Source organism: Nelusetta ayraudi, unplaced genomic scaffold (genome assembly GCF_046127955.1).
Source record: "Nelusetta ayraudi isolate G7.1 ecotype Tasmania unplaced genomic scaffold, CSIRO-AGI_Nayr_v1 ptg000084l, whole genome shotgun sequence".
NCBI classification, from domain to species: Eukaryota; Metazoa; Chordata; class Actinopteri; order Tetraodontiformes; family Monacanthidae; genus Nelusetta; species Nelusetta ayraudi.
The window spans coordinates 6,605,071-6,630,000 of record NW_027466134.1 but is presented as its reverse complement, the minus strand read 5'-3'; the positions used below and the strand labels follow the sequence as shown (position 1 = coordinate 6,630,000).

The 24,930-nt window shown below is 47.5% G+C and overlaps 1 protein-coding gene across 1 annotated transcript in view; it reads right to left on the bottom strand.

Annotated features, from left to right (window-relative positions):
* Positions 1-22,932, bottom strand: part of prdm5 (PR domain containing 5) — a 35,348-nt gene extending 12,416 nt beyond the window's left edge. The window contains exons 1-13 of the mRNA XM_076045529.1: positions 22,650-22,932; positions 20,479-20,562; positions 19,881-20,003; positions 17,702-17,876; positions 17,386-17,563; positions 16,750-16,842; positions 16,504-16,625; positions 15,450-15,529; positions 13,482-13,566; positions 13,212-13,369; positions 12,094-12,187; positions 9,454-9,614; positions 5,353-5,446 (exon numbers count right to left, since the gene is read on the bottom strand). Of these exons, the coding sequence (XP_075901644.1) occupies positions 5,353-5,446; positions 9,454-9,614; positions 12,094-12,187; positions 13,212-13,369; positions 13,482-13,566; positions 15,450-15,529; positions 16,504-16,625; positions 16,750-16,842; positions 17,386-17,563; positions 17,702-17,876; positions 19,881-20,003; positions 20,479-20,562; positions 22,650-22,748 (1,546 nt within the window). The 5' untranslated portion in view covers positions 22,749-22,932. The remainder of the gene's footprint in view (positions 1-5,352; positions 5,447-9,453; positions 9,615-12,093; positions 12,188-13,211; positions 13,370-13,481; positions 13,567-15,449; positions 15,530-16,503; positions 16,626-16,749; positions 16,843-17,385; positions 17,564-17,701; positions 17,877-19,880; positions 20,004-20,478; positions 20,563-22,649) is intronic.
* Positions 22,933-24,930: the final 1,998 nt, after the last annotated feature.

Genomic DNA, 24,930 nt, shown 5'->3' with positions numbered 1-24,930 from the left:
TCCATTACAGCCGCTTGTCTCGGTAGATTTCTCAACTTCCTCCAGCAATCCTCTTGAACTTGCCCTCGCTGGAGGTGCGCCGGTCAACCGCCGCCGCCGCCGCCGCCGCCGCCGCCGTCACCACCGCTCTCCTCGCTAGCGGGCTACGCTAGCGGCGATGGCGGAGCTATGGCTCGTCAGACAAAACGACGGTGAACGTGGTAATTTGGCCGTAACAAAGATTGTAACCATGACCACGGCCGGGACAAACAGAAATCATGTGTGCGCAAAATAGGGCTCCAGCCACTCGGAGCGCCGGCCGCCAGATGTCCGTCTTTGAGTCCAGCTGTTCTGGCAGGAGATCACTGAGAGCCGCAGCGCCGGGGCTCTTTGAGACGTCAAAACACGAGCGGCGAGTATTCATCATAACAAACGACGGAGACGATTTGCGTTACTCGGCGCACACCGCTGTGTCGGAAAAAAGATCTTATGGAATGTGTCGCGGGAGGTTATTGGGGGTAAAAAAAATTGCACAATTACACTGCAGTGTTTACACTTCATCCCGAAACTGTAACACGTGCAAGCTCTGCTCCGGTCGGTGAGAGGAGGAACCAAGCAGCGCTCAGGGTCTGGGCTGGAGAGGACAACCACGGGGTTTTTTGGTTTGTTACACAACAGCTCTGACGTGTTATTGCAGACAATAACGTACGATTACGACGATAAGGCAGCAGCGTGGGACCAATGGGAGCCCCGTCCTGGCGGGGAGGGGGGCCACACAAAGTGGGCGGAACTTTCAGAGTAAAAGTCACCATCACGAGGTTTGAGTTTGAGGTTTTGTGATTTTTTTTTTTAAAAGGTTATCGGAGGTTGAAAGTTGCACTGCAGCTCATGTGAAGCATCTGCGGAAAAAAAACACAGGAGTGGAAAAAAGTTTTCGGACACCCTTGAAATCTTTTGTGTGCGTTTCAAAAGATTTGGCTGCACCAGAGACACACAAACAAAGGGAAATTATTTTTGTTATTTATTTATTCTATTTTATTTATCTTGTAGTTCTTGAACTCTGGATGTGTCGCAAGGGACAAAGTCAACTTCTGAGCTGGACGGAACAGCGCAGCATGTGCAGCATGTGGGTACAATGTTGGTGACTGCCACTAAAATACACTGCACACTGAGACTTTACAATGACTTTACAATTTCACTAATGCATGAGGTGTCCAAAAACTTTAATCCACCACTGTAAATTCAACCATTGCGAAGCAGACATAGCATGCTTGACAAAATGAGCTGCAGGGGCTTTTTTTTTTTTTTTTTTTTTTTTGTCTCATGATGTCAAATGACGTAAATAGGCATTAAAATCAAGAGCTGGTAATATCATACAATAACTGTCCACAAAAATAAGTGTGTCTGTGTGTAATCCCTGGTGGTGGCAATCACGACAAACACTTTTTACGCTTTTCCCCCCGTCTGTGGGTTTTGTTTTGTTTTTTTTTCTTTCTTACAGCACACACAGACTGTATTTGATCATTGTGGAGCGCAAAGGGACGCCTCCCTGGGCGCCCAACACGTGCAGGAGACGGAGCGCAGAGGGGCCGAAACGCTAACAGTCGATTCATTAATGCAGCAGCTGCCTCTTCAAGGGCCCGACGAGCCACCGACCGCTGCAGCGTCCAAGCATGACACGGCTCCCATGATGTCAGGATGACGGCGACTCTGTCAACGTTTCCCTTGGCACGGGCACACGCACAGCAGGGGGGCGGGGGGAAGAGGGCAAAGTGCCCTCGCTCGCAGTGTGTGTGTGTGTGTGTGTGTGTGTGTGTGTGTGTGTGTGTGTGAGTGTGTGAGTGTGTGTGTGTGAGTGAGGGAGAGAGAGAGTTGCACGTGTGCCAGGACGGGGATCATTTCGAGCGTGATGGAGACGTCCATCACCCGCTACCGAGCGCCGCGACGACTTCATCAAACCGCCCCCCACCCCCCCACCTCCACCCCCCTTCCGAGCTCGCTGACAGCTCACATTTCATCGGTGGTGGCCGTGATCTCATAAAGAGCCGGGAAGACGTTCCCATTCCACTCCTTTGCTCAGGCGGAATTAAATCGGGAGAGAAAAAAAAAAAAAGAAATCAGCGAAGCTCGGCGGTGCGCAGCTCGTCTTCACCGAGGGGCCACGTCAGCGCCACGGCTGGAGCTGCGGCTGGAGCTGCAGACAGCAATGATGCCTTGATGTTGTAAAATAACATGTTACCAATATTGTGCGTGCATTTGCATAAATGTAAAAATATATCTGCAAGTGCAAAGTTCCGTGTTTGTACGATTAAGAAGCCAACAGCAAAGACAAAAATGTCATCAGACGCAACTTGTTGCATGAAGTTTGTTGGAATCTTCTGCATCACTTCTTTTTTCTACTCCTGGACATTATTGGGGGATTATTTTGTGGCTATTTTCGCAACTCAATGTCTCAACCTCCTGCTAATCCAATGACCAAATGGAAAAAAGAACTGCATTTCTGGGAAATGTAGTTCTTTTAAAAGCGTAACGTCACGCCGCTTCACACTCTCTTGCTTGGCTCGATGGATTTCTCTTTAAAGCCGAGTCTTCACATAAACCCCCCCCCCAGTGTGCGACGGCGAGGCCACTGGGGCTGGAAACCTCAGCGGAGCCCCGACAGAGTCCCGTCTGTCTGCCAGGTAAATAATCAATGCCCGCTTGTTCCCGCGGAGCAGGAAGACAAACACGGTCAGGCCTTCCTGTCTGCAGGCAGTCGGAACAAACTACTTTAGTCTTTTATGAGGCGACGCAGTCGGCCGCCGGTTGAGGGTCAGCGAGGTACTTTGAAGAACACCACGTGAAGTGGTTGATGGAAAAAGCAAAAATTGAAAATTGAATTGAAATTTGGAAACAAAAAGTTCAGTTGTGATTTAGAAAACTGAAAGAAAATCTCAGCTGGTGTTTCCCTGCAGCTTTAGAGGACTCAGGATGGAGGGGAGTGAAGCTGCAGAGAGAAACAGCACACAAGCTGTGACCTTGAGATCTCAAAACAATGGAACCTGCGCAGGAAACCAAGACACCAACATGGTGCCGGATGGTGCCAAGGAAAGATGCCAGACACACACACACACACACACACACACACACACACACACACACACGGAAGGATGGATGGATGGACGCACAGACAAACACATAAACACGGACACACACACACACACACACACACACACACACAAGGAAGGATGGATGGATGGACGCACAGACAAACACACACACACACACACACACACACACACACACACACACACACACACACACACACACACACACACACACACACAAGGAAGGATGGATGGATGGACGCACAGACAAACACATAAACACGGACACACACACACGTCAGGGAGGTGATTCTCCTGCGCTGGTGTTCACACGGGGGGGTTTTGTCCGTGAGCTTTTTAAGGGGGCTGTTCCTCGGCTGGTGGGCCGCCTTTAAGACGTTTCAGACGGTGGGTGTGAGGGGAAAAAAAAAACACGGTTTGGCTCGCATCCGCGGTGGCGTTTTATGATTTACGCATTCCACTCTTTATCGACACCATGCCGCCGTCGGGTCGACCCTCTCTCCTCTTGGCGAAGGAGAACAAGATGAGTCTTGTCTGGATGGTGTGTGTGTGTGTGTGTGTGTGTGCACAAACCACTCACTTTTCACCAAAGCTTATTTTTCTCCCCCCGCCCCCCCCACTCACACAAAAACAGCACCCGGAAAAAAAAACACACGAAGAAGAAAAAAAAGGAGAAGAAGGAGGGGAGGGAAAAAAAAGCCTCCGAAAACCCCCAAAAGTCTATAGAATGAGGGGACAGATTTACAGCCAGTCAGGGTCAAGGGTCATGTGGCTGGATGCTTTCTTGTAGTGCTCTTTTCTTCCACTCCTCCTTTCTTTCTTTGAGGTGTCGCCTCGGCTCCCACCCCTCCCCCCGCATTCCTCCCCTTTTGTTTATTCTATATAAATACAATCAGGCTGCGACGCGGCAATGCGGACCGCCGGACGGCCCTCTCCCTCGGCGGCGGCGGCGGCACATTCTGGCCGCTAACACACGTGCACGGAGCGGAGAGGCGTACGCACACACACACACACTACACACTACACTCGTGTATATATAAACTAAAACAGCCTGCGAACACACGAACAAAAGGAGGCTGTCGACGAAGGGAGACGGGACTGTCACACACACACACACACACACACACACACACACACACACACACACACACACACACACACACACACACACACACACACACACACACACACACACACCTGAAGGGAAGAGTTTTCGAGCCTCTGGAGTCTCCGTTTACATCACCAGGTTTACTGATTGATTTATAGCTGAATAACGACTCTCACCTTCTGACAAAACGCTTCCTTTGTGTTGGACACCATCCTGCTATAACTATTACATATCCTGTGACGGTGAGCGCTGTTTCCTGTTGTTAGAGTGCACCGGGACACCTTCAGCCGTGGCGTGCGAGTTCAGTCGAGGAATAATAATAATCTGATACGACGAACGCAGTCGCTAATTGTCACGTTCAAGCGTCATCGCAGGTGTTTGTTTGTCGACTGCGTCTCGCGAAATTGAAATGCGCTCAACAGCAAGTTGCAGCACAACAGCTGTTGGCAGCCGACGGAGCAAACCGCTCTCGGGTCAGGTGGTCCCGCTGAGGCCGATGATGGGAGAGCAAAGGTCGGACACGTGTGACGCAGCGTTCGGGAGATTTAACGGCTTTTAGTGGCAGATGATGCTGACGAGATGCAAAAAAAAACCCAAAAGGAGGAAGGTAGGAGTGAAGTCCAGGCAAAGACAGAGAGCGCAAGAATGAGTTGTCTGTGTGTGTGTGTGTGTGTGTGTGTGTGTGTGTGTGTGTGGCCACGAGCCCTCTGGCCCGGCCTGTTGGTAAGGAGACGCACAGGAATGTGTAGCTTTCCAGTTTAAGGCCCTTTAATGAACATGCAGGGCTCTATTTCTGTGGCGGCTGCAGCAGCAGCAGCAGCCACGTCGCTGCTCCGTCATCAAGGAACCTTCTGCAGCTGAAAAAATTGGACCCCGGCGACTCATAAAATACAGGAATTTTGCAAGGTGACGCTGGAAAACTGACGTCATGAAGGTGGAATTATGCGACCGTCGCAATGTTTATTTTGCCTTTGACGGATAATTTTCCCTTGCAAGAAATCTTGCACCACCAGTGCCGCTTTCTGCATCTTTAATTTTGATCTTGACTAATGTTGCTAATGCTGATGACTAATGTTAGTGTTAATGGTTGAAAAAAAAAAAAAACCCTTCTCCCCTGGTACAATCCACACTACTGAAAGGCAGCAGAGCGGCACCAACCTGTGTGGCTGCGGATGTGGACCCTCAGCGTGCCGTTGCTGGCGAACTTCTGGCCGCAGTATGGGCAGATCTTCTCCTTCTCGCCCGTGTGTGTCTGCAGAAGAAACCACGACGTTTGGTCAAAGTCATACTTCTGAAGAATCTTCTGGGACTTGACAGTGTTAGGAAAATTCCCACACTACACGCATTTTCACATCTTTATTTTTAACCCCAGACATTGGTGAAGCTGTCCAGAAAACGTTGTATTTGGCCCTCTGTTTACAGCCTCCTGGTTAAATACCTGCCATCTAAAACTGATGCTTTTCTGGAGGAGACAGAAACAAGACTGGAGGAGTAGTCACTAAACTGGGAGAGGGGAAATCTGTTCCCCTCTGTGACATCACAACGGGTTGATTTTCGGAGGTGGGTGCCCTCTGAGCAAAAGGAGCGAGCGGCAGAAGTGAAAGACGGACTTTATTTGATTGTGGGGAGTTCAAGTGTCTAGAAAACACGCATCCATTCATCCATCGACGCCGCTCCAAGAAAAGTCTGTCTTCTTCCGCGGGAACGCGGCGCTAAGCAGGCAGCGTTATATTGAAGGGAGACGCACATGTTCACATGACAGAGCCTCCCTGCAGGCGGGATCAAAGAACACAGACGATGCCGAATGGCCGGGATCCAGAGAGCCGGCGTGCATGCACGCACGCACTCGTCCTCCTCCCGCTGCCTTCACCTCCCAGCCAGCGGTCACTGCCGGCTCATAAGGCCTGCACATGAAAAAAAAAAAAAAAAAAAAAGGGGGGGGGGAGAGGGAGAGGAGCATGTGGAGAGAGCGTGCTCGCGAGCTCCTCCTCAAGCCTCTTCCTTCCTTTCACTCGGTGAAAAAAAAATCGAATGCCGTGAAGAGGGCTGGGTACCAAACTTTTCTGGCATTTGTATCAGATATCAAAAAATGTTTCATTGTTTGGTGCCAAATTCCGATATCGGAAGAGGGTAAATCTTGCCAATAATCACTTCCAACATTATAGATGCATAAACAAATGTGTAAAAAAAAGTGTAATCTTTTGTTTAAGTTGGGGTGAAAATGAGCGTTGTGGTGGATCAAAATGAAGCAAAGTGCAACATTTGTGCCAAGGACGGGAAGACAACAAACTGGATTTGGAGAATAGTTGGAGAATTTTGAATTAAAATTGAAAATAAAAGTTTTGTACTGTAATGGCAATGTATTTTTGTTGTTGCTCAAATTGGTTTAAAAACATCGGGTATTAAAAAAAAAAAAGAAAAAAAAAAAAGGCATTGCTGTGGAACTGGTATCAAAAGCAAAGAATCGAAATTGGCTTCATTGACTTGTATGAAAAGATTTTGAATGGTCCCCGGCCCTGAGCCATGAATTGAATTCCTCCTTGCTGGCCCGCTGGAGCTTCTCCACAAGGACGAAAGCAGCAGCTCCAGCGCGCAAGACTGCAGTGGTGCAACAATGCAGAAACACTTCCTGCGCAGGAGCTCCGTCCTTTTCTCCGTCACCCCGCTGAGTCTGCACGACACCTCGGGTGTTTTGTTACAAAGGCAACAAAAATCGCTCGCACACATGTGGACACACACACACACAGACAAAACAGGAAAAAAAAAGAGAGGGTGCATCCGCGCAAAAAAACTCCCACGACCCGACACAAACACTTCCGCACACACGGACACATGCGACCCAGATGGAGCCGCGCCGCACCACTGAGTCACTTGTTTGCAGAACCGGGGGAAGCATCTCGACCTTCTCCGGCACAACTCCACAACAATAACGGCGATGTTCGAGAACACACACTCCCTGGGAGGAATTCACTGGGTAATTACTCCAACGGCTGATGCGCGCAAGATCGGCACACCAGCGAGGGAAAAACCTGCAATTTTCACCCGCCCGAGCGGAGCAACGCTCAAAGAAAACGTACGACACATGCACGTACACGCCGACGCACACGCCCTCTCGTTTAGCAAAAAAAAAAAAATGATCGTAATCGAAAAGGAGTCCAGGGTGGAAAATGTGTTTGGCGGCAACACAGCAAGGAAAACACAGGCCTGGAAAAACAGTTGAAAAGACTAATTCTGATAATAGGGGAATTCATCACTCACTCAAACCTAATTTGTTAATTTTCAGCTACTGCCCGTATGACGACGTTAGGAGGTGGCGCCCCCTCTGGTGGAACAATACACTGTCGCGCAAACACAGGAGTCGACAGTCGGAACGTTTGCTCAAAAATCCAACGTCATCTGTCGACGTAGGCGAGCCGTCTCCGGTTTTAATTACACGTCCTCCAAGAGTAAATTGCCAGTTCTACATTTACACCCCATAAGCTGTAAACCACTCTGGAGGCGGACAACCCCGGTCTTGTCTGTGCGTGTGATTTCAATATGTGAAAAGGGAAAAAATGCAATTCGAGGAATTTCCAAGAGCCATATTACAAAGAAATGTCTCGATTTTAAGGAACGAAAACAAGAAAAACTCAGAATATTAAATATCAATATTTGGCTTCGACGAATCAAAAATAAATCAAACTATTTTGTATTTCAGGAATGCTTGTGTGACAGTTTCTTCTCTCTCACTATTTCACATCATTTTTTCGACCCATCCCCCGTTTGCTGTGTCTGCCGCACCTTATTTCGGCTAAAATCCTAAAACATCCGAAGATCAATTTTCTTCCTCCGTGCCAAAAAGAAAGAAACCCTGTGACACTGCAAGTTTGACACTAACAGTTCACGGCTGTCGGGACAACGTGCCAGTGCTCCGCGCCGGTCAGAGTGCGGAAGAGGATGACGCAGAGCACGGCGTGACCAGCAGCGGGGCTACTGAGCACATGTAAACAGCCACTTGTCGTCTCCTCTGCAACCTGTGTTTGATCAAGGCCGGAGCTTGGCAGCCGTCAAAAAAAAAAATAGAGGAAGAAAAAGATAAAGAAGAAGCCGTGAGCGCCGCCTCCCCCCACGGCTCCGCCATTCCCAGACAACCTCGCTGACGTCCTTTTTTTTCTTTTTTTTTTCTTTTGCCGTGTGCCAAGAACCTGTTTGATTTCAATCTTGATCCGTAACCGCAGCGGACGTTGTCAGGTTTAGGGCTGGTAATCTGCGCAGAGATCTCTTTAAGGCTTTGAAACCCCGCGGCGCTAATGGACTGACTGCCATTTCTAATCAGCTTAGGAATTGATTTCCAGACCTTTTTTCGCGGGCGGCGGCGCTCGACGCGGATGTGTCTGCCAGGCCCGACGGTCCGAGCTACTCACGCATCTCCGAGGGCGGATGGATGGCATGCGAGGCGGAGGAAAGACTTTAGGGAGGGTAGATGGTCACGCTGGGATTTCCCTTTGTGCTAAACTCAGTCAGATGGCAGGAGACGGACGGCGGAAAATCAAATTTAAAGGGCCCGTCTTATTCAAAATTCACTCCGCTGATGTTTTGTGACAATTGCGTGTCCTGAAACCTTTCCGTGAACTCCCCATACACGAGAAAAGTCCATCTTTGACTCATTCAGCTTGGATCGACTTTTCAGGAAATGTGCGCGAAAACCCCAAAACATTTTTTTTTTTTGCCCATTGTGATGTCACAAAGGGCACGGGTGGATACTTCTCCAAGGTCGGTGCATTCACCTGTGGCCAGGTGTTAGTTCCACCCTCCACCTGTAAACTGCCTTACAACCACTTTGTTTTTCTCCACTGGCAGATCCAAAGGCAGAGCACCGGTTTTAGCAGCAGGCTGTAAACAGAGGGCTAAATATGTGTTTTTTGTGGACTTCAAGAAAGTCCATCGTTTACTTTTCTATCGCTCTTCAGAAACTCTTCAGGCCCCTCTCACAGTATTTTAGCAGGATGGTGAAAACAGTGGGCTAAATATGCTGTTTACACAGAATGATGGGGCTTTTTTTTTTTTACTTTCTTTTTAACAATTGCTCACACGTGGCTCCTCCAGATTGCAAAAAAAAATTTAAATAAAATTCTGAAAGCGGGACACAGTGTGAGACCTATCAATCTCCACCGTCTCGCGTTGACCTCTTTCTCAACACATTATTTCCCGAAAACCTTTGGAGAAAAAAAATCCAGCCTGAATTGAATATGATTTTTTTTTTTTTTTTTTTTAATTCACCTTCTTGTGGCTCTTGAGCACCGACGGCGTGACGAAGGCCTTCTCGCACAGGTCGCACTTGTACTTCTTGTGGCCGTCGTGCACCACCTGGATGTGGACGTTGAGGGTGTCCTTCCTCTTGAAGGTGGAGTCGCACTGGTCGCACTTGAACGTCCTCTCACCTGGGGGATGGAGAGATAGAGATGGGGAGAGAAGGAGGGGGGGGGGGGGCGAACACTTTGTCAGAGGGGCCTTCCATTGTGGGGCGGCTGTAAACACGAGGTCATCACGCACAGCCGGAGCTGAAGCAATTTGCCGGCTGGCTATTGTGCTGGCTGAGGAAACAACAAAGAGGCAGACAAGCACAAAACAGCCGTCCTTAGAATTATCCTTATTGTGTGTCTGTCGCTTTACAACCCAGGGGAATAAAAGTAGAATAAACTGCTTTGCCGCATGTTTCATCCAGAAAAGAGGCGACATTTTATTTATGTATTCATTTTTTTTCCATTAATTTGACTGTAACTCCTCTTTTTTTTTTAACCGTGTGACAGTTTGTTTGCAATCATATGCAATATTCCCTGTGCAATAGGAAATTATGCAACGCTGTCACCCATTGAAACACTTTATATTGATTTGGATTCTCATGCATGCGTGTTCTGGTGCTCACTGTGTGTATCTGTTCAACCGCAACGAGCGGCGCCGGCTGCTTCCATTGTACGGAGATCATTCAATTTCCACAGCGCAGTTTGAAAAGAGAGAGTGCGCATTTATGTATATGTGTGTGTGTGTGTGCGTTGCACGCTCACAAGCTCCCCTGCACTCTCACGCTGTCCTATCACCAAGGCCAATGACAGTCGGCTCAATAAAACGGAACACCAGCCACTTCCATTGTTTGTGTGTGTGTGCGCGCGTGCACGAGCGCTCGTGCGTGTGCGTGTGTGTTTTTAATCAGATCCAAACATGTGCCCGGTGGTGATAGTTTACGTCAACGGCAGCCTCGCATAAACATTTGATGATTGCTGGGAGCAGCGTTATGAACGTGCAACCCGCCCACGGAGACAGCGAGCTGGGCGGAGAAGCAGGCGCGGAGGAAAACCCGCTGAGGCCGGATCCCCAGAGTGCGGAGTTCTGCTGCAACCAAAACGGGTCAAGTGTCGGCAACACAATTGACCGTGGGATGACGAAGGCCGTTGCCTTCAGATTGTAACGCGAGTGTCTTTTGTCGCGGCGGACAATTTTACCCGATGACGCGACGACGGGAAACATTTGAAACATTCCAGTGTTTCCTGTGACGGATGACGGATTTCTCAGTGGTTGTACTGTTCTAGCACAACTGAACGTCAAATATATATACATACATAACTATAAACAATTTATCAATGCTATTTTCAGATGTTTCACCCCAAAAAAATTATTTGGGACTAATTTTGGCTCATAAAGTAGGTTAGAATTAAAGGAACTTCATCCCATTGATTTTATATTTTTAATTGTCCAGAAAATACACAAAAACTAGCATTGCATACTCAAAATCAGCAAAATAATGTTTATCGGAGACAATATGACAAATTGAATTTTAATTTCTAACGCCGCAGCGTCAACAGCAACTCTGCCTTTCTCACAGTCGCGACATTCCTTCAAGCTGGGAACAGACTCGTCCTGTAAACAGGAAGCTGTCATCAACCTGAGCGGATCCGGCGAGGGGACGAGCTCGCTGAACAGAATCATGGCTGATTCTGAGGATAAGGCCGAGATAACGAGCCTTGGGACACGAGAGCCGCCGAGCCTGAGCGACGGTCGCTCCTTCCTTCCTGCAGCCCAAGTCCAGTCGATGTCGTGTGAGACTTTCCCTCCTCCGCCAAGACAACAAATAAACAAAGACTCTCCTGTCACCTACGGCGTGAATCACACACCCCGTCGTTCCCGTCCCACATTGCTGTCCAGATACGCGATACAAGCGCCGCTATTGTGCGTCCGCGTCTCGGGAGACGGCGGCAGGAAATGCCTTGAGCAGCGCGATCTCCCTCTTTGTTATCTGCCACGAGCGAAGGAGCGGCACAGCATCCTGCCGGGATCGTCGCTTCTTCCGATAAAAAGGCTCTCGTATCACTCGTATTGCAGCGGGGAGGCTCGTTCACGCCACGATTCACCACAACTGCAGAAAGTAGCCCGTCTAGCCCTCTGCTTGCAGCCTCCCGCTAAAAGTTTTGACCTCCGGCTCGACAGCCGATACTTTGTCGGAACTTTGAAATGTTGCCGCTAACTTGGGAGGATCATCTGTGAGGTAATCTGCGCTTTTTGTGACCTCACAGAGGGGCCGATTCCCTGGACTGCACGTATTGCAAGGCGCCAGCTGAGAAGTGGACTGATTGTTTGTAGGGAGTTTACTGACAGACTGCCGTTAGAAAGTAAAGCACTCGTAGTAGAGTCCTAGTAGTGAATACTAGAGTATCTTAACAAGTATTTTGACAAAAACGTACAGATTCATCATCTGCGTTTGGCGGGAAACCTTTTCAGAAGTCCAAACAAGGTCCAAAAGAACCATCATGTCACGATGGCTAGTAGCTGGACCGGTGGTTTGAATCACTGCTATGATTTTTAACGTTTTGTTGTTTTTTTATTTGTTTTTTGGAGAACGGTGCACAGTGGCGCAGTGAGACTCACTGTTGTGGATGAGCAGGTGGCGCTGTAGCGAGAACGGCGTACGGAACAGAGCTTTGCACTCCTCACACTGGAAGGGTCTTTCCTCCGAGTGGGTCTGCAGACAGAGAGACAGAGTGAGAGATCCTCGGGCTAATGCAAGAGAGGAAGAAAGACTCCATGAGGAAGAGCAGCTTGAGGCTGACGGAGGTGGTGGAGCGGCTTTAAGTTCAAAGAGCCTCTGTTTTTGCTGCCTCCGCCTCCCTTCCCACCTCCCCGAGCCCGGGCCATCCGTCTGAGTGACACCTCAATCCCAAAAGTAAACAGCGGGGACCTCAGGGGCGGAGCAGGCCACAGACCTCACAGATAACAGCCACCAACGAGACCCTGATTGATTACAGCCGCCTCTCGTGGGGCTCACCTTCCCAGCGGCCCCCTGGGAAAAACACCTACCGGCCAGATGGAAGAGAGGATGAGGACAGAAGAAGAAAATGGCAAAGATTTGGTTTGCGTGTCGCCCTCCCGTTTACACAAGAAGTGTTTTTTGATGACCTAAAAGTGACATTTTTGGGCGCAACAACTAGTGTGACAGTGTGAACAGGGTCTGCAGGAGTTTTCACTGGGATCACTAAAGTCGTGCTACAACTCTGCACATTACATTATTTTCTAATAGCCAAGCATGAACAAGACACCAAAAAATGTGCCCTTCAGTTTGCTTCTGAATTCTCTTGCTGAAAGCTCCATGAGCCGAATGTGCATGTGTTGCATTACTGCACTCGGCTTCTCTGCATTGGCCAATTTTGAATTTTCCATTTAGTTCAATCCGTCATAAAGTACGTACCTGCTGATAGGTAGCTGCTCGAGACAACACGTAAGCAAAGACGCCCAACCATTTTTCAGGACCAGATAATCATCCAACATCGCCTACTACTGGCTTGGAGTGCTTAATACAGCGTTTTCATCAGCGTTCCAGTTTAAATGCAGATCTTCTTCATTGAAACATTGTCTAAGCATTTCCTCTTCTTCTAACCCACTTATGTGATATCTGTGTGTGTGTGTGTGTGTGTGTGTGTGTGTGTGTGTGTGTGTGTGTGTGTGTGTGTGTGTGTGTGTGTGTGTGTGTGTTTCCACCCCTTCCTCACCTTCTTGTGATTCTTGTAGACGTTGCGGTGGGCGAACTCCTTCCAGCACAGCTTGCACTTGTACGGCTTGTCCTCGCTGTGGATGATCTTGTGCGCCGTCACCTGGTCCAGCCGCTTGAAGGAGCGGTTGCAGACCTCACAGGTGTATGGCCGTTTCTCTGAAAAAAAAAAAAAAAAAAAAAAAGACGCTTTGATGCTAATCAATCAGTGCAGCCTGGTATTTTTTCTTTTTTTTTTTTTTTAACCAAACCCCTCCCACCACCGCCTCACCTGAGTGTGTGATCATGTGCCGCTTCAGCTGATTTGTGGAGATGAACTTCTTGTCGCAGGCGTGGCAGTCGAATATTTCGTGCACCTTGCAGAGCGACAGAGAGAGCGTTGAAGACGATGAATTAAGCGCGTAAAGGATGAAGAGTCGTCGTCGGGTCTCGTCCGTGACCCGCCGTGCCGACGGGGGAAAAAAAAAAGCAATTAAAGCGGTGAAAAGTTCCAATCCATCGCGGCGCCGCTCCAGTAATTGCTCATTCAGGGGCGCGGCGGCTACAATGGCCTATGCTAATGCAACGGGCTTGTTCAGCTAAATGGCGGCGATGGCGGTTTTAAGCTGATTTGCCGCCAACACGTCACAATGGGAAGTTTGATTGCCTCTCTGCAAGAATAAAACCATCAGCGGCTCGCCGCCGCTCCCATTCAGCCTTTCAGAATGCGCCGCGTATTGTTTATAGCCGCAATTGTGACATATTTACAATAACTCTTTGTGGTAAAAGTGGGACTTGATGCCTCTGTTGGTCTTCATTAAACAGGAAAAACTGGTTTAAATGTGATCCTGACCCACATGTGCCGAGGGGAAAAAATACATTCTGCCTCCCGCCACTTTACTTCGGCACAACGGTACGGACAGCCGAGTGTGACTGAAGACCATCTGCACACACAGAACACAGTCAGGCTCCTTAGCATTAAGACAAGATGGCACAGAACTGTGTCATAACTCTGTGATAAACAGTCCGTGCTGCTGATTAAGCTGCACGATGACGGCGCCCACAAGAGCGATGAGGTGTCATAAAGGCGGAGCTTGATAATGGATGACCAATGAGATGATCAGCTAAGGTTGCGGTCGAGCATCCTGTCGTGACCTGATGCAGCTGGATTAAGGCTGCTGGCGTGATTGATACATAATTCAATAATAACTCAAGAGGATTCCTGCTTCACCTGATCTGTTGATCAAAGTAAGATGTATGTACTGCAATATTCAATTTGCATATACCTTATTTTTTATTAAAAGTCCCATATTGCAGAAAATGATGTGTCTCCATCCTGTCAATGAACTGCAATGACATCACAAAGGGAACTGCTACCCCAGTGATGGCAGTCTCCGATTAGCCAGCTGTTGGCTGAGATCACCGTGTTTTGTTTCTGATTTGTTTTGGATTTAGCAGAAAGCTAAGGTCGAGTTTTTCTTTGTTTTTTGTTTTTTTGCTGAAGGTTGTAAACAGAGGGCTAAATATGCTGTTGTCTTTAGAACGAGAGTCTCACAGATAATTAATCACGCTGGAGGACTGCATCTCCGCCGAACCACATGAACCGACAGTCAGTTTCAGTGGGAAACTAAAACCCAGCAGTTTGGGGGATTTTTTGCAGGAGGCTGTCAACAGAGGGCAAAATGTGCCGTTTTCTTGGATGATTAATCCACAGGAGTCTGGGTTAAGACCTTTAAAAACGGTATGGGACCTTTAAAAAAAAAAAAAAAAAACTTTCTTTGAATTCACTTGCACGTAAAGTAAAATTGTGTCTGTACACAATTTCATGCGTGTCCCATTTGCAGGAAAGGTGCATGTCCTCCAGAGTCCAAAATGTTCTTTTTCCTGGTAATAAATGAGCGCTCCCTTCAGAGAACGTGCCAGAATCACAGTCAGGCGTCCCGGTTCGGATCTGTAATCCATCAGCCGGAGGGAGGATCCTGAGGCCAAGGTTAGAAACCTTGCTGTCTGCCAACCGAGCCTCTTAAATTTCACAAGAGCTGCGGGGAGAGCTCGTGAAAAGCGGACCCCGCCCCTCGCCTCTCTGTCACCAGGAAAATTTTTTTTTGCAACATCTTGATCATGAAGACAAGCCCGCCCGCCGCGCACGGAGCAAACAACCAAGCGGGCCCGAAGGCCAGTGGCTGCGACGAAAACCCGAGCTAATGTCGAGCAAACCCTCTCGGATGTGCGTTTGATTTGACGTCTGGGTGAAGTTTACCTTCCTGTGTTCCTGCAGGTTCAAAGAGGAGGAGCATTTCCTGTTGCATATGGTGCACGTGAGCTTCCGGCGTGCACTCCCTGTTTTGGTTCGGAATGGAAGAAGAAGAAGAAGAAGAAGAAGAAGAAGAAGAAGAAGAAGAAGAAGGAGGAGGAGGAGGAGGAGGAGGAGGAGGGGGTGCAGGAGGAGGAGGAGGAGGAGTGGAAAAAAAAACAGAACACAGATCAAAGTCGACCTTCTAGGGTTGATAGCAAAAGTGGGCAACGACGTGGACCACATCTGAGGAGGCTGCAGCGTACACACGCATCCCTCATCCCAACCGCACGGCCGGAACATCCAGACGGACGTCTGAATCCGAGGTCGACGCTGAACTCCTATGTGTGTGTGTGTGTGGGTGTGTGTGTGTGTGTGTGTGTGTGTGTGTGTGTGTGTGTGTGTGTGTGTGTGTATCATAAACATCTGTGGAAATCCAATTAGCTGAAGGAGCCGCTGGTCCCGGAGCACAGAGGTCGTCGCCGACCACGCAGGGCCGACCAATTAGAGATGTTGATTTATCAGGAGGTAAACAGCGTGTGGCGCAGATTCCTTGAGCACCGCAACGTCTCACACACGTCCACTCCGTTTGTAGCAGAGTGCCACAAAATCGCTCGCGACCGCCTTGTTTCTGTTGCTTGTTTTTCGAGCGGCGTAGCGACGCGGGGGAAATGTGTGCAATGTCCCGCCTACTTCCTATATCATTCTGTGACCTCTGTCCTCACCATTGGTGCTCCCCAGCTTCTTTTTTTTTTTTTTTTGCAGCGCGGACCGGTGTCAAGGAACAGATCTTGAATACTTCTGTTATTGTTAGCCATGTTGTAGCTTGGTATAGCGCTGAAACTATTATTTCTGGCAGGTCCCGCAGTATTTTGATTCAATTTGCTCAAAGGCTAAATAAACGGATGTTTCGAGATGTGGCTGTGATTTAATTCTACTGAATCGTATTTAAAGTCGCGCCCTTCCAGACTTCTTGCCAAATTCAGTTTTTAAAGAAAAAAAGGCTTGGAAAATTCCCAACCTGTGTGGACGTTTCCTTTGTGCTTCTTCAGGGCGTCCTTGCTCTTGAACCTCTTGCCGCAGCTCTCCGCCTTGCAGATGAACCTGGCGTCTCCTTTGCAGGCTTCCTTGTGCTGCTCAAAGCTGACGACGAGAAGAAGCAGACAGAGAGAGAGCGGACGTTTTTTTTTGGGGGGGGGGGTTTTATAATCTAAAAGTGTTGCATGTTGCCACCGCCTGACCCAGTGGGAAAATCCTCACCACCCACCTGGACTCTGAGTTGAAGGTGTTGTGGCAGAGCGAGCACTGGTGTGCTTTGGATTCTCCAGAAGGATCCGGCGACTCGGAACAATGCAGAACACTGGACAAGGAGAGACGGCAGGCGCTCAAGGGTGACTCAACAAGAGTGAGATGGACAGTGAACTGGGCTGCCAGTGACTCCATGGGAACCACTCAAACATTTAATAACAAAGGTAATTTAGTCGGTAATTATTAATTAAAAATGAAATAAAATAAGTAATACAATTGCTTAGTAAAAGTAATATGAGGAAAAAATCATTGGGGTAATTTTTTTTGTTTGTTTGACTGACCAACAAATAGAGGAGAAGATAGATAGTTCGCTGATTAACCTAGCATGGAGAGTGCAAACAGGAATGAACAGACAGGTGAGGGTTTAATTTGGGACTAGCTGGTCCCAGATTCCTTTTTAGTTTTTTTCTGAAAAACTCCCGACAATGTCAACACTACAACATTATGAAGGGGTGAAAAGAATCAAATAAACAACTTCTGTTCATAACAATATCCCCGCGACGTCGTTTTTATGACGGCCTGAGAAGAAATACGGCACATTAGCCGGCACGCATTAGCGTTAGCTGAATGGACGGGACGCAACAGTAGAACCCACTGGCGCTGCAGGGCCTGTTTGATGGGGAACTTCTTGCCACAGTTCCTGCACTTGAAGTCCTTCTCCTCTGTGCAGGGCCTCTGGTGCAGACTCTGGAGGTGAGCGGCCAGAATCTCCTCGCTGGGGAAGCTGCTCTCACACAGCAAGCAGGGGTGGTCCTCCTTCTTAATGACCAGCTCTACGCAGACACAGGACACACACACACACACACATAAAGAATGAAAAAACATACAGTTTCTTTCTCCGTGTGTGTGTGTATGTTCTGATCACTCATGCTTGAGTATACAAATAAGGCAGAGTAGCTGGCTGGCAGTACCCATCTCAACAATGTGTTTGGCATCTTTGCCGTTTTCCTCCTCATCCCTCAGGATCTCCTCCTCCTCCTCCTCCTCCTCGTCCTCCTCCTCCATGTCGCTGTCCAGGAAGCCGATCAGGAGCTCGGTGTCCGTCTCGATGTCGTCCACGGCCAGGTAGAAGATGTTCTCACCATCCTGGGCAACAGTAAACACGTTTTCTTTGCAGCTGCAATTGGAAGCTAAGAATGAGGCGCAACGGGCTACGAGTCGGAAAAGTGAGAATAGGTGCCAATGTTGGCTGCAAACAACACGCTGAGCATCGTCTTTAAGCTACTACAGGCCTGGCTGCCACCAAAGAGATTAGCCCGGTTTCATCTGAGTCGGGTCCAATTCACACGTGAAAGCTGGAATCTTTGGGAATCTCAGTGGACATGATTTATTTATTTCTTTAGTCCAGACTGTCCTTAGTTAGACTTCTGTCAGCGCTAAAGCAACTAGCAACATGATGCCTGGCCACCCTCGCCGCCCCTGGAGAAGCACACGGCTGCAGCAACCTCAAGGCGAATCGAGCAAATCTGACTGGTCAACAGAGAAGGTGTGCCTAATCACCTTCCTGCCTGGTTTCCAAGCACTTTCCCTTTACATAAATCCTTTTAATCCAAAGGATTTAGGAAAAGTTCCATCTGGTGTGACAGGTTGATCTTTTTTTGCAAAAAGGAAAAAAAAATTCTAAGTAAAAACATGTGTCCAACATACGTCAGTAGGACAAACTGAATTTTTGAAAAAATACCATTAAGTGTAGCTTCTATTCTCTAATTAATAACCAGGCCGGCCACACTGGGCTGCAAACTGGAGCTTATCAAAGCTCCTCCAAGTTTCTGTCCCGACATTCTGGTGTCACATTGTGAAAAGCTTCTGATGGATTCTGACCATCAAGCAGAGGGAAAAGCAGTCCTGCTCTTTACTGCAGTTCAAAACCATTAACACTGACGGCGAGCGCTGACGGAGTGCCGGGGCGAGCCGAGCGGCCGCTCCGCTTGAGCCTAATTGAGGCCGGGGGTCAAAATCTCAAAACCTTTTAAAAGGCCGTCATTAACTTCCCCCGACCTCAAAGGAGCTGCCGAGCTAACAAAATCAAAATGTCATTTTTTTTGTTTTGTTTTTGAGCGCCCGGATTCCGAACGGACATAAATAGTGATTAGGACGAGGGAAGCTGTGCAATAAATGTCACGGCTGATGGAGCGCAGGGCTTAAAGACACACGGGCGACCCTTCAACGGCCGACCGCGCTGGACGCTTGTGCATTAACGGCAGGAAGTTGGCCCTTCGCTTTGTCTCCGACGGCCTCTTCACGTCTCACGTCCAACAGGGGATCTTTGTTTTCCCCCCCGCGTGCTGAATTAAAACGGGAACATGTTTCACTTTGCTGCCTCTTCGTAGCCAACAGCTTTTACTGAAGACTTGAAAACAGCAAAATAAAACAAATTCCTGGAAAGAAGTTCCCGGTGTATTTATTACAATATAACACTACTCGAGTAGCAAAAGTGCAGTCAGGCTGGATTACAACGCACTTTAATTTTGAAGGTTAAAATGTATAACATAATGTAATATACATACATGTAGTAATAATAATAATAATAATAATAGTGTTTTTAAGTCATCTCTTTCTCTGTTTAAGGATGAAATGCAGGCAGATGTGCATATTTCTTGTTGATTGAACCATCTTGTTTTTTAATAAATAAATAAAAACGCTTGTTTTTTTTTTTTAACCACAGTGAACAAGGCAAAATACTCTGACCTCCCTGCTTAATAATAAACATAACGTATTTATGTCATGTATAAAACTAAGCACATGTGATGAACTGAGACACCTGGGAGCGGACATAAAAAATAAAAATAAAAAAGACTGTGTTGCCTTAGCGTTGAAAGTGAATTCCCCCCTTTAAGACAATAAATAACATTTAAAAACTAAAAAAAAACTAAAATCACACTCCGACATCTTCTATCCATCATAAAAAATAAAGACTTTCTCCCCTCTCTCTCTCTCTCTCTCTCTCTCTCTCTCTCTCTCTCTCTCTCTCTCTCTCTCTCTCTCTCTCTCTCTCTCTCTCTCTCTCTCTCTCTCTCTCTCTCTCTCTCTCTCTCTCTCTCTCTCTCTCTCTCGTCTGGGGGATTTACGGCCCGCCGAGAGGAAATGTACCTGTATGGCTGCCAAGTTCTTCTGCTCTGGCGAAGGCGCCTGATGGACAAAGCGCAGCCAGTTGGCGTGTCGCGGGTTGCTGGCGTCCAGGATATACAACACGTCCCCTTTGCTGCCACGGACCTGGAAAGAAAACAATCACAGCGCCGACTCGTCAGCGCCCGCTTTCTCTGATCTCACTCCCTTTTTTATTTTATTTTTTGCGCTCACGGGCCGGCCGTGTCCTACACGGATCAAAGCGGGTCTGCCCTTTTTTTCTTCTCTTTTTTTTTTGATTCCCTTGCCCGGTCGGGCTCGTGTGGCGACTCAATGTGGCGACTGCAGATAAGCGCCTCACGGCATTTATACCCCGCCGGCTTCGGGCCACTTTAATGCGGTGAGACCGGTTAATGGATGTGGAATATAATCAAATATCGTCCGGGATCACAGGCACAAAAAAACAGGAGCATGTTTGGAAGCAGAGCGGCTGCCGGTTTCGTTTCACAGCTGCGATTAGAGAGGACGAGGAGATAAGATTTTTTTTTCTGCAAAGTGTGTCGGCTTGCTGTCGTCTAACAGCGCACGGGTGTGTTTTGAAGGGGGATTTTTCTGTGTTCACCTCCCACATCAGCCTGGTGTCAGAGCTCTCGTCCAGCTCGCCCGGCAGCTTCTTCTCGCCGGCGAAAGGGCCAAACTTCTCCCCCTGCGAGGTGAAACGGAGAGATCAGATTGTCCCGTTAACGTGAATGAATGAGAAAAAAAGTGATCGGATTGATTTGCGAGCTCCCAGGATGACGTCGGCCGTTCGGGACGTGCAGACCTGATCCCGCTGCTAATATTTACGACACTGGAGAAAAAAAAAAAAAAAAAAAAAAGCTTGCAGTGTTTCTTGAAGCATCTCTTTTGAAACTGTTGCGCCAAAGAAACGCTGTCCTCGTTTGAAATACGAGCAGGCCTGCTTCGACCGTGGGGTGACAACCTGAAGCGCCGTTCGCATGGACTCTGATCCGACTGAAAACGATCCGAACTCCCGATCAGAACAAAGTGTTTTCATGGTGTGATTTTATTTCGGGTCGACATTTAATCTGATTATTTACAGTCGCGTAACGTCACCTGGTGATGAAAGAGTAACAATAAAACATGAAGACGAGAATGTGTCCCTATATTTCTTCTTTAAAAAAAAAAACATGAATACGAAATGTAGGGACACATTCTCGTCATCTGTGCCAAACAGAGTAAGAACTAGAGAAACTGCATCACGTGGTTGCATTCAACATCATTTACCTTGTACACCAAAGTACTCCAACTCAAAGTGCACTTCCTCTGACACAGCTAGCACTCAACCTCCAACAAAACGGGTCCATCAGTGGGCCCATTGTGGACATCATAAAGAATAGAATAGAATAGAATAGAATAGAATAGCATAGAATAGCACAGAATACTTTATTGTCTGTCCCAGATGTTGATAGAAATTCTTCTTCAATAGGGCTCACCAGCACATTCACATATATTCCCATCAATCATTTTACGCAATAAAAATAAATAAATAAATACAAAGAGTGCAGTGAATGGAGCACAGATTATTGTAGCCGGGGGGCGGGGGGTGGGGGGGTGAAATATTGGTATTTCTTTTTTCCTAATTTTTGATTTGCAGTGCATGACAAATTCGGCTCACATTTTAGCCGGTCATGTTATTAGCATTAGCATTGTGTTGTCTACTGACATGATGCCAGAGGACTGGGAAGGGGGTGGGGATGAATTAACAGGACTGTAATCCAGGAGCAGGAGAGCAACACATACATGGGATGCTGTGACGTTGCTTTCTAGCCTAAAAAACTATCACACATGTGCAAGTTCGTTAAAATGTTGGCTGATTTACAGTTGAAAAGTATCTTTTCACATCTAGGAAGAGTCCTTGACAGGTTATGCAGTTGTGTATCCTTGTGATTCTGAGACAAGGAGGCCTTGTGTATTTTCTTTTGTGAATGTTTCTTTTGGAATTCCATCACAAAATCCACCATGTCATCATGTTGGACATATTTGAGCAAAAGCAAAAAGTGAGAAGAAATATTTGTGGAAATAAAAGTTATTATCAGGGGGGCGGGAGGGGGCGTGGCTCTGTGATGTTACAGACATTAAGTTGGTGCTATTGTCATGTTACATGTGAAGGCATGTACTGGGACTCAAGAGGGGGCGTGGCCAAACTATTATCCTCTTGACATTTTCTATTCATGTTTGACAACAACGAGAGGCTTAAAGACAATCTTTCTTTCGCCTCGTTGGCTGGCGGACAGTTGAAGCCGCTCGAGCTCTGCGTCTCTGCTCCTCCATCTTCAGCAGTGTCAGACAGACAAAAGTTGGGAGCTAAGTTACAGTCTGCAGTGAGAGTCCACCCACCCACCCACCGACCGACCGAACCGAACCGAACCGAAGCAAAGAAGAAAAAAACAGAACTACACAGCAAAAGCCGACGATAATCCCCACGCGAGGGCACGTGCCACTGCGATGACGCAGCCAGCCGGCGGAAAAAAAAAAAAAAAAGTTTTGAGTGTCGAGCGCGAGCAGCAGCTCGTGGAGACACTGCATCTACGTGGCACTTCACGTCAGAGGAGCCCCGCGGCTCCAGCCCTGACTTCCCCCCGTACACACACACTGAACGGCGGGGAGAAAGAGAGAGAAGAACCGCTCCTCGTACAACTACGAAGAAAAAAAAAAGTTTGTGGAAGGAGGAAAAACAAAAGCATGGGGGGGGGAGTAGCGCCGAAAAAGACGAGGCTGAAACCAACCAACCTTTTTCACCCGCCTCGCCGCGTACAAACCGACTCCATCCTGGACCTTGGACGATTTCAGGGAGAATCTGTCCGGCACGTACATACCCAACATTGTCATGTCTCGGGAAGGCTGCCGCCACTGACGGCGGCGTGTCTGTCGGCTGTGCGGGTGTCACGAAAGATTTTTAGCGGCAGGACAGTTGTCTTGTTGGGGTTTTTTTTTTTTTCCTATCGGGAAAGCGGCGCTCCGAGGTTGAACTTCTGCTGCTCCTGCAGCAGGAAGCCAGCGCGGCGCTCTGATTGGTCCAAAAACTTTGTAACCAGAAGCTACCTTTTTGGTGTCTCTGCTGTCAGACACTTGGCTAACGCTTAAGACAACAAAGCGGCACAGCAACTGCAAATTCACTAAGAAGGTGCTAAACTTGGTAGTTAGGTAAAAAAAAAAAAAAAAAAAAAAAAAAAAGCTCAGAGGTTTTCTGCTAAGGTGTAGTGATGTCCTGGCCCCCTACCTTTTACCTGGGTCTAATATGATGAAATTGATAACAAAATGTGTTGTTATCAATGTGTTGCAATATGTTGTGTTGATATTATTTTTTGTGTTTTACAGGGAGTTCAGGGCTCCCATGCCCAGTTTTACTTTCTGTCCCCCCACCCCACCCCCCATTGAGGGCTCTATGTTGTCGCTACAGGTGTGAGTTTGGATGGTTGTTTGTCTCTTTGTGAGGAAGCGGTAACTTGTCCAGTGTGTAAGCACTGGGCAAAGGCGGCAACGCAACCCTGAATGCAGGTGAAGAGGCTGTGGACAATGGGTGCGTGGATTATTTGCGAACCCACTGTTAGAATTTACATGGCCATCAGTTTGTAACAGGATAAAGATTATACTGCAGACAGTCAGCAATAATATTGATATTAGGACATTATCATATATGTATATATATATGTATATATATATATATATATATATATATATATATATATATATATATATATATATATATATATACATATATATATATATATATATATATATATATATATATATACATATATATATATCAGTGCATAAAAACATCTTTCTTATCCTTATTCTTAGGATATTTTCCAACATTTCATTCCTGGTTTGTGGCTATGTGTGACGGAAGCAGCAGTCACACTTCTGTTGACCTGACCTGAGCACTGAGTGGTTCATAAAAGGGTTAAAGATGCAATGAAAAAAATCATGAACATCTAAAATGTTGCTTCTTTGCATCTGTAACATCTGACATCCTTGATTCTTTGCATGTATGGCAACAAATATGCATCCAACCATTTGTCTCTCGCTGTTTCTCCTGTTATCCATATTGCAGCTCATCACAGTTGCAGATGCTACATTTTCTGTAGCCGCACTGATCGTGCCTACAGTTCACATAGTTTAGAAGAGAAAGACGAGGGGGGAAAAAAAACCTTCCTTCCCTGCTTCACTGTCGACCTCTGAAACCTCAGAATATTGTCGTGCATGTGTGTCTTGGCTTCAGCGCCTTCTGTAATTCGGAAACCGCGCTGTATCAACAGGCAGCGGTGCAGAGGTCTGACTGACCCCTCGTCTTAAAAACAGGCAGCCCGGCAGGCCAGAAACCACAATTTACCAACAATCAAACGCCGCTGAGACAGATGGCTCGTCTGGCATGCAGCCCGGCCGCCCCGGCCTGCTCAGCTGAACCCTCCAGGCTGGATTCAAGCTGCCAATCCACGTCCTTCTCGTCCGCTGACATATTGATTACAGATCTCCTTCCCTTGGACTGCTGAAATGTGCGCCATACGACCCGACTACTTAACTGTCGTTCTCTAACCGTTATGTACGCTGCGGTATCGTGTTGCTGCCGACCCTGTAGTAAAAAACCCATCATTTCCTCTCTTCTTTCTTCCTTTTTTTCCTTTTTAGTTCACTCACCTCTTCTTTTAAATGCCTTTAAATGTGGTTTCAAGGTAGCAATTTAACATGCTTTTTGTGCGGATGAGCCATTTTGGAGAAAATCGCCGGTGTCCGTGCGTTAGCTCATGTAGCATAACTTGGGGTTTATGCCAGCGGCCTTGTGTGGTTTGGTAGATTGGAGTCAATCAGCTCGGTTTGCTGAGAGTTCCGGGAAAGGTCCCGGACTCGTCCACACGCACAGGAGCGCTTTCAAAAAGGCATTTTTTGTGATTGGCCTTGGTTTATTTTTTTTCTCTTTTAAAAATTTCAAATGCACTTAAACTAACAAAGTTAGTTGTTGTATTTTTTTCTCCAAAAAATAACATCAGATGGCGTTGTGAAGACGCTG